General features: G+C 38.5%; 1 protein-coding gene across 3 annotated transcripts in view; it reads left to right on the top strand.

Moving 5' to 3' along the window:
• NR6A1 (nuclear receptor subfamily 6 group A member 1) overlaps window positions 1-15,584 on the top strand; it is a 250,333-nt gene that overhangs the window by 221,683 nt on the left and 13,066 nt on the right. For 2 of the 3 annotated variants that reach the window (XM_074293063.1, XM_074293062.1), the window contains 2 exons: window positions 63-290; window positions 3,012-3,266. In XM_074293063.1, the coding sequence (XP_074149164.1) occupies window positions 63-290; window positions 3,012-3,266 (483 nt within the window). The remainder of the gene's footprint in view (window positions 1-62; window positions 291-3,011; window positions 3,267-15,584) is intronic. The other variant, XM_074293064.1, reaches the window with a different exon arrangement.

Raw genomic sequence — 15,584 nt, 5'->3', positions numbered from 1 at the left:
GGTGAATGCAAGATGGTTGAGCCTGCAGCTGCCTTGATTAAAATGAAATTTTTCTCTTCTAGTAGGTCTGTGGAGCTGAATGGATTCACTGCCTTTAGGGAGCAGTACATGGGGACCCCAGTGCCCCCACACTATCAGTATATACCGCACCTTTTTAGCTATTCAGCTCACTCGCCTCTGCTGCCCCCCCAAGCCCGGAGCCTGGACCCCCAGTCCCACAGCTTGATTCATCAGTTGGTGCTTGCTGAGGACCTGGAACCCCTGGGCACACCCATGTTGATCGAAGATGGGTGAGTGGTTCATGACCTGATACACTAAGAGGTGGTTGTTTTGGGGCCAGAAGCTCAGCACAAGACCATAGGTACCGACTTTCCAATAGCTATCAGGCATTTCTCTCCACGTACTCCAGGATCTTGAATGAGAGATTGGGGAGCAAGAAAGACAGATTGGATGGTAAAATACTTGTTATTTGAACAGTTTACATTGAACTCCATTTTTAAATGTCTATGTTTATAGATAATAAATGGCATAATGGAAAGAGCACTTAAATTGTTCAAGAGACTTGAGTTCAGGTTCCTTCTGAGACATACTCACCGTGACCATGGCAACTAGTAACAGTAAATAGACAACTGGGCCTGGAGGTAGGAAGTCCTGAGTTCAAATCCAGCCTAAGATGTTTACTAGCTAGGTGATTTTAGGTAAATCACTCAACTTCTGCCTCAGTTTTCTCAGTTATAAAATGTGGATCATAACAACACCAACCTCCCAAGGTTATTTTGAGGATCAAATATAAAATACTTAGCACAGTGATTGGCACTTTGCTGATTTTTTTTTTCTTTTTTTAAATTTTCTGTTGTATCCAACTCTTTTTTGGGTATTTCTTGGCAAAGATACTGGAATGGCTTGCCATTTCTTTCTTTGACTCATTTTATATATAAAGACACCAGGGTCATGTAGGTAGTTGAGTTCACATTTGAACTCATGTTTTATTGACTTCAACTCTGAGCTCTATCCACTATGCCAGCTAGCTGACTAGCTGACTGGCCACCAAGTAGCATTTAATAAATGCTTATTCCCTACCCCTTCCATGACCAACTTATTCAGTGTCCTTGAGTCTGCTTCTTTATCTATTAAATAAAGGTAATAATACTTGCACTATCACTGGCATGACATTTTTTTTATAGTTATTTATTTACAAGATATATGCATGGATAATTTTTCAGCATTGACAATTATAAAACCTTTTGTCCAATTTTTCCCCTCCCCCAGATGGCAGGTTGACCAATACATGTTAAATATGTTAAAGTATAAGTTAAATACAATATATGTATACGTGTCCAAACAGTTATTTTGCTGTACAAAAAGAATCAGACTTTGAAACAGTGTGCAATTAGCTTGTGAGGGAAATTAAAAATGCAGGTGGACAAAAATAGAAGGATTGGGAATTCTATGTAGTGGTTCATAGTCATCTCCCAGAGTTCTTTCGCTGGGTGTAGCTAGTTCAGTTCATTACTGCTCTATTGGAACTGATTTGGTTCGTCTCATTGTTGAAGAGGGCCACGTCCATCAGAATTGATCGTCATATAGTATTGTTGTTGAAGTATACAATGATCTCCTGGTCCTGCTCATTTCACTCAGCATCAGTTCATATAAGTCTCTCCAGGCCTTTCTGAAATCATCCTGTTGGTAATTTCTTACAGAATAATAATATTACATAATATTCATATGCCACAATTTATTCAGCCATTCTCCAGTTGATGGGCATCTACTCAGTTTCCAGTTTCTGGCCACTACAAAGAGGGCTGGCATGGTGTTTGTAAAGGTCATAGATTCAGTTGGTTAGAGTTGTTATTTCACAGTACCTCCACAATGAAATATGTTTATGTTTACATGAATATGGGGGCCAACAAAAAAACAGAAAAGTGAATCTAGTGGTAGTTTAGACCTGATTTTGTCCTCATCTAGTAATGTGATGTTGGACAAAATTGTTTGAACTCCCTGGGCTTCAGTTTTCCTCTGGAAAATGTAAGTCATATTCATAACATGGTTTGTATTCTCAGGTCCCTTCTGCACTCTTAGCATTTCATATGCTATGGTCCCTTTTAGCTTTTATAACTGAGCTCTAAAAGTCTTTCCAGCTTTGTTAGGGGGTTGGAGGGAGGCAGGGGGCAGACAGTTTTCTTAGGACTTACCCTGTTGAGCTTTTGACAAAAACTAGCACTGAATGGGTTGCATGCTTGCTCCTGCCACCTGGGTCCTCACCACTAGAGGACAGTGTGGGCAGCAGGATAAAGTCACTACTTAGAGCAATCAATTAACCTACCATCCTAAGTTGTGTGTGTAGTTTCTTTTTTTTTTTTTTAATCTTTTTAAAGGAATTGCTTTTCCTTTTTAAATTTAATCTATCCCTCCCATTCCTCCTACAAGCAAATTTTTTTTTTTTTAATTCCACAGTACATAGTCTAGTCAAGCAAATGCACATATTGTCTATATCTGGAAATATGTCTCTGCTTTTTGAGCTTTTTCTTTCTTAGGGAATAAAGTGGCAAACTTCATTCTTCATACTTCCAAAATATTTCAGAATTGTTTTACTCTGTATTATTATCATTGTATAAATTTGTCCTCTGCACATCTTCCAGTTTCCTCTGAAAGTTGTCCATTTCATCAAACATTAATAGCTCTTTTCATGGCGATCAAAAATTCAAAACTAAAAAGTGTTCTCTTATTGGAGAATGGCTGTATATAAGAATATATATACAAATAACAAATATTTGTGCATATAGATTATTTTTGCTTTGATATGTTTAGGCTATAGAATCAAAACTATTGCTGGGTCAACGAACATGCAGAGTTTGCCTTCCAGAATGACCAAACCAGTTCACAGATCCACAAAATATAAGATATCCATCCTGAGTTTTGTGGGGAAATTTACATAAAGTTCCCCTCTCTACCCTCTTAGACAAGGAGTCTTAATTGATTAAATTCTTAGTTCATACTGCTTTTGTCCCCAGGTACACTGTAACTCAGGCTGAGCTATTTGCGCTGCTTTGTCGCCTGGCAGATGAGCTGCTGTTCAGGCAAATTGCTTGGATCAAGAAGCTGCCATTCTTCTGTGAGCTTTCAATCAAGGACTATACCTGCCTCCTGAGTTCCACGTGGCAGGAGCTCATTCTGCTGTCATCCCTCACCGTGTACAGCAAACACATCTTTGGGGAGCTGGCAGATGTGACCTCCAAGTATTCGCCATCTGATGAGGAGCTGCACAGGTGAGGGAAAGTATGGAGAAACCTTCAGAAGCTTCCATTACAGAGTTTTCACACAGCCTTTTTTAGGGATCAGAGCCCTTGGCTTCACAGAGAGGAAAATGACGTAGGTTAAAATAATTCATACAAAACTCTTGAGCTGTAGGCCATTTTGCAAACCTTAAAAGGACTATATAAGTATCATTTGTCATCATTAACTCAAATGATTGCCCCTCTTACCACAATCCTCTTCCCCTCCATAGCCTCAAAGAGCCTTATGTGGTCACCTTTCATCTTCCTTGTGGATATCTTGTATTATGCAGTTGTCTACGTGTCATTTCTGTCATTTGCATGTGGGCTCCTTGGAGGTAGGGACAATGTTTTTGCCTTTCTTTGTATCTCCAATACTTAATACAGTCCTTTGAAGATTTTAAGTACATAATAAATGCTCTTGATTGGCTGGGCAGTGGACATTTCCGTTATGCTTTGCTTTTACCATTTGGGTTGTTAGTCTAGGAACTTGAGTAATTACATATCTCACTGAGTAGTATTCTGGGACTTGACGCAATCACTGTGATGTTATCACATTGTCCAGTGGGAGCATCAAAAGGATCTCAATCTAGAAAACCCTCTTCCATTTAGATACTGTCTCTGTGACAGTGACATTTACTTCTAGCAAGCAAATTTTATGCCCTTGCTGATATTAATAATTGAGGATCATTAAATATAGTTCCCTCTATGCTTTTATCAATCAAGAAAGGTACATCGCAAATAGCCTTATTGGAAGAGAAAGGAAACTTTGTCCTTCTCCTTGAATGTCATGTTACATGAGCTATGGGTAATCCTCACCCCCTCCAACCAAGTCATTCCCCCCCCCCCTTAGGACTTCGCCATGTGCCTGTATTGCACGTATTAGTAGATTATTGACAGAAGAGGATAGAAACTATTGGGAAACAAGAAGACAAATGGGGAGATCCTGGAGCCAGAAGGAAGCCAGGAAAAAAAAATAGTAAGATGGTAAAATTTATCATGTTAATCTAGATCCTTTTTCTCCCTCCTCCCTCCTCCTCTTTCCCACACACAGATCAAAAGAGATTTTGTGACTTGCCCAAAGTAGCACAAATAAAAGCAAACACTCCCCCCCCCCCCCAGGTCTGTTGCTACTGATGCCAAAACCCAGCTGGTTGTTTTTTTTTTTTTTTTTTTTAATATGAATATTAAAGAACGTGTCCAGAATAAAACTTGTAAAGCCAATAGGAAATTGTATCAGAATGCTTAGTCAAATCACCAAGTGATTATCAGATTTCAGAATTTCCCACATTGCGAGTACTGTGCTAGGTAAACACAATAAACTGTAAAATAAAACAGTCCTTACTCTTGGGGAGCTTGTCAAAGGAGCCAGATGATACAGAGGGGTAGAGTTTGAGGCGTGGAATCTGAAAAATCTGAGTTCAAATTCAGCCTCGGACACTAATTAGTTATGTGACCCTGGACAACTCACTTAACCAGTTTCGTCATCTGTAAGATAGAAATAAGAATTCCACTTGTCTTCCAGGGTTGTTGTAAAGATCAAATTATGTAGTGATTGTAAAGCACTTAGCACAGTGTGTGGTACCTAGTGAGTGCTATATAAATATTAGCTATAATCATCATCGTTATTACTAGGAGTTGTACATAGTTAAGTGTATACAGAACAAGGACGAAATAAATATAAGGCAATCACAGTTGGCACTAGCAGCAGTAGAATGGATCAGTGCAAAGGCTTAGTATAAAAGATAGTACTAGAGGTGCTCTTAAAGGAATGTGGGGTTTTAGGAGTTGGAGATAAGCTGAGATGGAGTGCACTCCAAAAATGGAGGTGACCTTTGCAAAGGCCATTGAGGCAAGCTGGAGCTTGCATGTGAGGAAAAGTAAAAAGGCCAGTTTGGCTGGATGGGAATTCAGAAAGGGAAGTAGCAAATAGACTGAAAGCTAGGTAGGGCCAAGTTATGAAAGGCTTTATATGCCGGTATAGAGTTTATCCCAGAAACAATAAGTAGCCACTCGAATTTGAATAAAAGAGTATGAGGGCTGCCAAGCCCTTTCAAAACTTCTCATCCACCTTTGGTGTCCACCTAATTCACCCAATTCTTACCTGTGGCTCCAAGAAGCTGTAGTATGCACAGTGACCTCATCCCCTCTTAGCAGATAGACTAAACTAGTTGAGGGTAATACAGGCTTCAAACCCATCAGTGAGTTGGAGGGGTGGCTACTCCCAAGCATGTGAAACATGAACATTTCCCCCAACAGAACGTGTGTTTGAGAACAATTTGTCCCAATGGCCATAAAGGTAGCTGAAGCACTTGGAATTTGGTTTAAGGGCCCAAAGAGTGCAGGGTCATCCACAGCATCCCAGGCCAGTTCCAGTCTTAACTTTTGTCTTGTCACTGGACTTCAATTTCTCAGGAAGAGATAGAGTGAGGCTCACAACTTTGTACAGCTCTGCCTCGCTTAAATCCAGTTCAGAAGCCATTTAAGAAATCATCCTGTGATGTCATTGGTTCCCCTCAAAAAGAGGATGAACAGCAACATGGCCACATCTGTGCTTGCAGCTTTGTGGATTGATGGATTGATGTAAGGAGAGTTGAGGCAAGGAGACCAGTTTAGTGGCCATTATAGAGGTACAGTGGAGAAGTGATACAGGTCTGAGCCAAGGTGGTCAGTCTGAGCTCTGAGCTTAAGTTGTGAGATATGTGAGGTATACTGTAAAAGTAAATAGCAAGATTTGTCAATTGATTGGATATATGGGCGGAGAGAAAGTGAGGTGTTAGGAATGATACCAGTGTTACAAAATCAAGTGACTAGAAGAATAGTGGTGGTGGTGCCCTTGACAAAAATAAGGAAGTCTGTAAAACAGATAGGTTTTAGGGGCAAGAGACTAAGTTCTGGTTTGGACATTTAGAGTTTGAGGTTTCTCTGGAATATCAGGTTTGGAATGTCCAATTGGCAGCTGTTAATGTGGCACTAGAGCTTGGGGGATGGGTCTGGATATAATACTGAGTCATCTTCATAAAGATAATAACTAACCAATGGAAACTTTACCAGGAAAGAGTGGCGAGAGAGAGAAGAGAAGGCTCACAACAAACATTTGTATCTGCAAGCTCTTGCACTTGCATCTTTTCTGGGAGCTAACCAAAGGAGAAGGTTGTGTCTTCCTGACCTTGTTATAATATTCCATTATAAATGATCTTTAAAAGCTGAGGTAGAGATTGGAGAGTCAGATATAAATGACAGTATTTTTAACCAAGTTGACACTCTGTCTAGTAAACAAAGCTATCTGATGTTCTGAATGACCTAACTAGAGCCAGAGATGCTAATTCATTATTTTCATCCCTTTTTTCGGTCTTCCTTAGACCTAGCATCGGGCAGCCAAGTGTTTGGATAGCAGGCTGCCTATCCTAATATTGTCAGGGTCTGCTTAGATGGCTGCCAGCCCTCCTTGTTTGCATTTGGCATGCCTAGAGTTCTCTGCAGGGTCAGCTGCTGGGCGCTGTTCATTCCAGGGTGATGAATTTTTGGAGTCACTTCACAGGTCAGGGGATATCGTAGAGCTGTTGGCAGTCTGTTTCTCCAGGGATGTGAGCTTGGTGAGGCCCAGCACTCCCTCTGGCCCCAGTGTTATTCAGGAGTTAGGGGGAACAAGAATATAAGGAGAGATGGTAAGACCAGATCCCAAACGTTTGTTTGTTTGTTTGTTTGTTTTTCTTTTGTGGAATCATCCTGCTTAAAAGAATTTTAACAAGGATATTCTGTTCCTGCATCTGATTTAGGGATCGCGAAAATGTCTTTTAGAATCATAGAACTTTAATAGTAGTAGAAATGGTGAAACAGGATGTTAAGGACATCATATCAAAATAATAAAAGTCATATTAGCTGGCATTTCTGTAGTGCTTTGCAAAATATTTTACAGGTGACTTCATTTGATTGTCAGCAGTCCTATGAGATAGGTGTTAACCAGATTTTTTTATTCCTGGTTTTTAGATGAAGAAATTGAGCCTTAAAAAAGTTAGATCATTTGATCATGATCACACAGCAAATGTAAAAGATAGGATTGGAATCTCTTGCTGTCTTTATTCTAAATCTAGGTTTCTAGAATGTTAAAATGAAGGAGTGTAGAATTAAAAAAGATTACAAAATCATGGAATAATGGAACCTTGAAATATAAATATTTGAGCTAGATGGAATCTTATAGGTATTCTAGTGTTCATTTTGCAGGTGGGAAAACTTGAGGCACAAGGAGAAGACCCAAGTGATTTGCCAAAGATTATACAACATGGAGCTCCTTGTCAATAGAAATAAAGTTGAATCTGAGGAACTTTAGAGGACAGTAAACTGAGAAAGAAAGTTACCAGATTGTTTCACTAAGTAAAATATGTCCTGTTGTGCTGAGGGGAGGATATGTGCCTAGGATATTAAAATGTGAGATTGTATATGTTGTATAGGCAATAGCTCTCTTTATTCTCTTTCTCCCTCTCCTCTGCACGCTCTTCCCAGATATATCTTTACTTTTTAACAACTTTAGAGTAAAAAAAAAGAGTTTCAACTACATGAGCTTTGTGTGTGTGTGTGTGTGTGTGTGTGTGTGTGTGTGTGTGTGTGTGTGTGTGTGTTACTAATATTAGATCAAATTTATGGTCCCTATTTCCCTTAATCAGTCTCTTATCCGAGTGTGAGACTTAGTGAGTTTGATTTAAAGCAGATTATAGCACCAGCCTGAGACTGCTCCTGGCCCTAATGAGCTTTTCTGAACTTTGCTGCTAAGACTCTGCTAACTCTCTTTTAATGGTTCATTCTAGCCCCTGTGCTTTTTATATTCTCAAATTGCCAAATCCAGGTCATAGTAGTCTTCATCATCATCAACATCACCTCTCTCGTTCCTGTAACAATTTACATTTCACAAAGTGATTTTCCTCATAACCATCTTAGAAAGTAGGTAGTAAAAGCATGTGTTTCTATTTTACAGATGAAGAAACTGAGGCTCAAAGGAGTGGAATGACCTGCCTTTGACAATGCGGCATATGGTTAAAAACCTGATTCAAAGATTGGTCTTTTCTAACAGTGGGAGAGCCTCAGTTTTTCTGCCTCCTGAGAAGAGAAGGGATTGAAACTTGAGAAATTGTATTCAGGATATGGGAATGACAATTTCCAGTCCAATATTAAGATTTATGATTAGCTTTCCCACAATCATCTTTTGAAGAGTATTTATAAAGATTATTTGCCCCATTTTTGAAACAGAAAAGGAAGAATGACTTACCTTGAGTCACATAGGCAGTGAGTAACCAAGCAGAACTCTTGAAATATAGTGCTTTTTCTCAACAGAATCCTGTTCTCTCTCTCTCTCAAAGCACTATTTACTAAGCTCGGGGAAACTGGCATGTACATTTTTCTTTGACTTTTACCTAGGTTGTTTATTTTTTTAATCCACTCATGAAAATTAACTTATGGAGCCATTGGAAGACTTTTCTGTCTTGATTTATAAGAGCCACAAGAGAACTTAGAACATAGAATGTTAGAAGAAAGAACCCTTCTTGCCCTAGGAACTTTTGAATTTTGACTATTGGAATGAAGGGACTTTAGAGACTTTCTGGTCCCCTTATTTTTACAGAGGACAAAGTTGACGCTTGACTAGATCGTATCCAGTCTTGGGCACTACATTTTAGAAGAAAATTGGTCTTCCAACAATCTTAATGAGACATAATTTATTCTATTCTATGTCAGTTTCAATTGTTGATTAAATGGTCCAGTGATTTTTGGATAACCTGCTGAGAATGTTTTCCTTGTCCTATTATACTTGTGGACAGGAATGGGGAAAAGAAGAAAGACCTTGTTTGTCTTAGCTTTTTTTTTTTTTTTTTGCTTTGAATCCTGATAATTTGTAGCCAGAGGCTATATGGATGTCAGAACCCTGAGGCGGAGGCAGCCTGTGGAGGAGGGAAAAGCCTGAGCTGGGGAAGAGTGGGTGCCCCATAGAACAGAGAACAGCTTTGTTTGAAAAGGGGAGGTGTGGAAACATAGCAGTCCAGTTTGTACAGAGATGAGGCAGAACTCACTGGGGCAAACAGCCAATGGTCAGTGGCCGTTTTCAGCTACTAGGGAGTTTGGAAGAGAAGAGATGTGCATTGTCAATGGGCTAGAGAAAATATGCTTCAATCATAATAAAGTTCCACAGATCTATAGCACTGGATCATTAATATGTGCAGAAGTCTTCTGTGACTGCCTATTGCCTAGAAGACACTGGAAAAGCCTCACTGTTCAATATAATGGGTGTTCTCTCAATAACCCAGAAGCATTAAGGCTTGTTAGGTGGAGCTTCCACATTTGGAAGCCGAGGACCTAGATTCAAGATGCAACTCTGTGACTTACTTAGCTGTGTGACACAGGACAAATCACTTCACATCTTTGTGATGGTTTAGCTAAGTTGTGGTCCCTACCCTAATTGAAATTGCTACCAGTCAGTCAGCAAATCTCTATTGAACACCTATCAAGGTACCAGGCACTGTTAAGCAAAAGGCAATCCTTTCTCTCAAGGAGCTCATATTCTATTGGGGGAGACAAGAAGAAGCAACTATGAACAATTAAGGTACTTTAAATTTTAATTATCGTTTAAATTAGAGCAGATTGGATTACTTGGTTTTTTTTTCTTAGAAGAGTCCCTCCCAGTTTTGACATTCTCTATTCTAAGGTCCCTTCTAGCTCAAAAATTCCTGTTAGAAGGACTTCTTAACTAACAGTTGCCTCTTCAAAGCAACTTCATTCTATGAATTTTGTATACCTGTCAGTACTTCAAAAGTGATTTCATCTCTGGTCTCCCTACTGTCAGTTTCCACCCCTCAGTTTCTTGGTTTCATGAGTCACTGTGGACAGATTTTTCTGTGATGAGTCTCTCCACATTTACCTAGATGACAAAAACAAAGACTATCTCTCACCAGGTCTTTCTTCTTGTCAGAGCTTGCCCACTATTGACATGACCTTCAGAGTGGGGAATCCAGGGTTACCTCCATCCACGATGAGAAAGACATCAATTCTAGTAAAAGGATGAAATGTTAACTAAGAATCATATAAAATATCATACTGATAAAAATCAGTGATGATGATGATAATAATAACATATTGCACTTTGAGTTTGCAAAATACTTTCCAAATCTCATAATGATAAGAAGGTTCATAGTATTTATGATAAGGAACCTTTGAGATCATTTAGTCCAACCCCCTAAATTCCCTAATTTAATTTTGGAGAAAAGTTAGGGCTATGGAAGGGTAGTGACTGACTCCACTTGGTTCTGAACCCTGGTTTTCCAATTCCAGATCCTATCTTAATAATGACAATAGAGATGAATTCTTGGCTTTAAAGAGCATTTATAACTTGCCTTAACCCACCTCTCCATGCCGTGGTATTCTCTTTGATTTTAAAACATTCAGCTTCCTGCTAGTGTGCCTGCAGTTGCAGTCCTCCTCCTCTTTGCCTTCCAAGTTCTCTCCTCACCCAGAGAAGGATTTGCCTCCCCCGTTTGGCTGTAATCTTTCTCCTGGTTCTCAAGAGCTCCCACCTGTGACCCTGAATATTGTTTCCACCTGGCAAAGTTGTTGGCCTGGGATGACAGATTAGAAGCAGAAGTGGACTGGTCTCACTTGGGGTGCTCTGTGAGTCCAGATTGAGGCTTGGACAGCAGAGCCTCTTAATTCAGCCTCCAACTTTTCCAATAATCACACAAGGGAAAGAAAACAGTGAGGTATTTGGTAAGCTTTGGAAGGGCTTCTGATTATATCCACTGTAATCCATCAGAGTATTAGATACAGTTTTTTCTAATAGAAGGATTGCTTCACTGCATGTAAGGAGCACTGGCTTCAAATCCCAGCTCTAAAACTTACTAGTTGTGTTGCCTTGGACAACTCATTGCGCATCTTTGAAGCCTACATTTCTATATTTAGGAAATGAAGGGATTGCATAAGATGATGCCAGAGGGCCCTTCTTATCCTGGTAGTTAACATTCTCAGGGAACTTCCAGTCCAAAATTCATCAGTCCAGCTCAGCAGGAACAAGAGCTGATTCATGTTTATACAGTGTTTTAAATTTGACTTACATCATTTCATTTGGTCTTTACAACATTATATGAGGTAGGTAGGTAGATACTAATATCTCCATTTTACAGAATGGAAAACTGAGCTTCAGAAAAGTAGCTTAGCAGTAAGATTTAGCAGTCACTCCAGTCCATACTCCTTGTCTTCCAGGTGAGGCATGTGAGGCCCAAAGTGAAGAAGTAACTTGCCCAGGCATATACCAATAAGTAGAAGAACCAAGGTTCTACCTCAGGTGTCTTCCAAATCCAAACCCAGTACTTTTCCTCTATACTGCAGCAAATCTCAGAGTTTTGGAAATAAATAAAAAGTTAAATAATGCCATCAACACAAAACATTGGGAAATGGTGCCATTTGACCAAGTAGTCTAATAAACTTTACAGCCATCCTTCATATTGTCACCTGAATAATTTTTTTCTAATGCACAAATCTGTTTCCTGTCATTCCAGTGCTCAAAATCCATAAATGGATTCCTCTGTGGCAAATGTAATAAAAGTTGAGAGGCTAGACTTTGGTGGTATTTGAAGTCCTCTACAATCAAGTTACTTCCAAATCTCATGAGGTTGAAAACACATATACATAGTTTGGTCTAGAACGGAGTATAATATAAAGAGCCCATTCTTGGTTTTTAATCATGAGGCCACTATTCAAATGCCAAGTCTTCCAATAACTAGCAATGTGACCCATTCAGCTTTATTGCTCACCAAGCCAGGTTCAATCATTTCTTGTCTGTGAGCCTCAGCTTTCCTAGTTGAAAAATGAAATAATTAACATTTAAATTAATGGACTTTTTAAAATTATTATTAATTTTATAATTACAATTTTTTTTTGACAGTACATATGCATGGGTAATTTTTTACAGCATTATCCTTTGTATTCACTTCTGTTCTGAATTTTCCCCTCCTCTCCACCCCCTCCCCTAGATGGCAGGCAGTCCCATGTTAAATGTGTTATAGTATATCCTAGATACAATATATGTGTGCAGAACCGAATTTCTTGTTGCACAGGAAGAATTGGATTCAGAAGGTAAAAATAACCTGGGAAGAAAAACAAAAGTGCAAACATAAACTAATGGACTTTTAATAAAGTGCTATGAAAATGTAACTTTTTAACTCAACATACATCTTTTTTTTTTTTTAATTTTATAATTATACATTTTTTGACAGTATATATGCATGAGTAATTTTTTTATAACATTATCCCTTGTATTCATTTTACCAGATTTTCCCCTCCCTCCCTCTACTCCCTCCCCTAGATGACAGGCAATCCCATACATTTTACATGTGTTACAGTATAACCTAGATATAATATATGTGTGTAAATCCAGTTTTCTTGTTGCACGTTAAGTATTGGATTCCAAAGGTATAAGTAACCTGGGTAGATAGACAGTAGTACTAATATTTTACATTCACTTCCCAGTGTTCCTTCTCTGGGTGTAGTTATTTCTATCCATCATTGATCAACTGGAAGTGAGTTGGATCTTCTTTATGTTGAAGATATCCACTTCCATTGAAGTGTACAGCGATCTTCTGGTTCTGTTCATTTCACTCAGCATCAGTTCATGTAAGTCTCTCCAAGCCTTTCTGAATTCATCCTGCTGGTCATTTCTTACAGAGCAATAATATTCCATAGCCTTCATATACCATAATTTACCCAACCATTCTCCAATTGATGGACATCCATTCATCTTCCAGTTTCTAGCCACTACAAAAAGAGCTGCTACAAACATTTTGGCACATACAGATCCTTTTCCCCTCTTTAGTATTTCTTTCGGATATAAGCGCAGTAGTAGCACTGCTGGATCAAAGGGTATGCACAGTTTGATAACTTTTGGGGCATAATTCCAAATTGCTCTCCACAATGGTGGGATTCTTTCACAACTCCACCAACAATGCATCAGTGTTCCAGTTTTCCCACCTCCCCTCCAACATTCATCATTATTTGTTCCTGTCATCTTAGCCAATCTGACAGGTGTGTAGTGATATCTCAGAGTTGTCTTAATTTGCATTTCTGTGATCAGTAGTCAACACACATCTTTTTGACTCTTGCCTATCATGCAATGCAAAAGCTATGCATGATACAGGTATAGGTACAAAGTTTAACTAAGTTGTGGTCCCTACCCTACTAAAATTGCCACCAGTCAGTCAGTAAACATTTATTAACCACCTACCATGTGTTTGCAAAGCAAAAGTTAGTTCCTTCTCTCAAGGAGCTCACATTCTATTGGGAGAGGCAAGAAGAAACAACCCTATACAAATATGCTACTTTAAAGAAGAAAGTTATCGTGATTAAGAAGGATTTTTAGCCGGGATTTACATTCCAGACGTGGAGGACAACCGGAGAAAATACTCAGAGCCAGGATACCAATGTTTTGGACAGAGTGCATAGTGTGAGACAGAGTAAAGTTTGAGATAATTTGAACCAATAAGGGGATAAAACACAAAGTTAGATGACTATAATACGTAAAGGAAAAGACATCATTTTATATAGTAGAAAGCCTAGGACTTGGAGTCAGAAGATGCAAGCTCATGTCTAGCACTGCCATTTACTGTGTCTGGAAATTTCAGTAAGTTATATTAGGCATTGTTGATTTGCTCTTTGGGTAAAGTTTTCACATCTGTGAAATGAACTTGGACTAGATGAATTCTAAAATCCCTTCAGTTCTGATATTTTATGTTCCTAGATGCTGTCTTTCTCTATTGATCAGAGTTCTTAAGTCTTTCAAAATTGTTTTCCTTTACATTCTTCTTGGGGGGAGGGGGGCAGGGTAAGGCAATTCTGGTTAAGTGACTTGTGTAGGGTCACACAGCTAATAAGTATCAAATATCGAAAGCCAGATTTGAACTCGTGTCCTTCTAACCTCAGAATCAATGCTTTATTAATTGCTGCCTCTTGTTTTTATGTAAGTTGTTTTCCTGATTCTACTTACTTTAATTCTAATTTAATTTAATATCAGTTCATATTAATTGATATTCTCTGAATTCATCTTTATATTCACATACTGTATTTGTTTAGCTATTCCTCATTTGATGGATACCCCCTTGGATTAATTTTTTTTTAACCTTTCAATACTCTAATTCAGGTTCAAAAAGTTTATTTTGCTTGTGATTATTCCTTCCCTCTTATTCCCATCCCTTACTATTCCTATTTTATTTCTCTGTTAAATTTAATGCATTTTTAGACCAAACTGGATATATGTATGTGTTTTCAGCCTTCATTGTCTGCTCCAAACAGGAATAAAGTTCATCTGATATATATTTTTCCCCTTTTCCAAAATTATATATTTTCAAGCACACCCATTATGGGAGACAGTGAATTGTACCTTTTCTTCCTCCTTTTTATACTCCCTTTTCTTTGCCTCTTAAAATTCTCTAAACAACCCCCACTCTCCCACCCCTCTCTACCACCAATCCTTGCTTCCTTACTCCCTCAGTAGTACTCTGATGACATTAAGGTTCTAAAGAGAAACTTGTTTCTTCTCCTTATTAGAATGTTAACCCTCCAACATCAGTTCAACCCCTTCTAATTGCTCAAATAAGCTTACCTTTATAGATTTCTCATGGCTTTTGTGTTTGTATTACAAATTTCCTAATCACCTCTGTGTAAAGACTCAAGCTGAGTAAGAGCTCTGGTCTTTTCTTCAGAAGTGCTTGAAGGTCCTCTCTTCCATGAAAGATCCACATTTTTCCTCCAGGAGGATTATATTCAGCTTTGCAGAGTGAGTTTCTCTTGTTTCTGGGCATTTATCTTTTGCCTTTTAGAATACAAAATCCCAAGATTTCCTGTTTATAGTAGAAAATGCCATGTGTGGTATGACTATGGTATTAGAACTCCTTTGTGGATGCTTATAGTTGGTTTTTTTGTTTTTTGTTTTTTCCCTTTGATGTGGAGTCTCCAGATTTTGGTTATGAAATTCCTGGGATATTTTTTTCTTTTGGTGTTCATTTCAAGTGAATGCTATCCCTCTCTGGTTCTAACAAATATATGTAGTTTTCTTTTATTATTTCTTGAAATATTATGTCTAATTTTTGATTTTTGGCCAGCTTTTCAGAGTCCATAATTCTTAAATTTAACTCCTGTTTTCCAATTCCGTTTTTGTTGTTGTGTTTTTCTTTAGTACTTTGTGTTTTTTTCAATCTTTTGATTTTGAGGGTTATGTTTTGTTTTGTTTGCTGTTTAGAAGAGTACCACTTTTCTAAACAATTTGTTCTTCTAGTTCTTTCCTCA

The sequence above is a fragment of the Sminthopsis crassicaudata genome, chromosome 2 (assembly GCF_048593235.1).
Source record: "Sminthopsis crassicaudata isolate SCR6 chromosome 2, ASM4859323v1, whole genome shotgun sequence".
Taxonomy (NCBI): Eukaryota; Metazoa; Chordata; class Mammalia; order Dasyuromorphia; family Dasyuridae; genus Sminthopsis; species Sminthopsis crassicaudata.
This window is presented reverse-complemented; position numbering and strand designations above follow the sequence as displayed.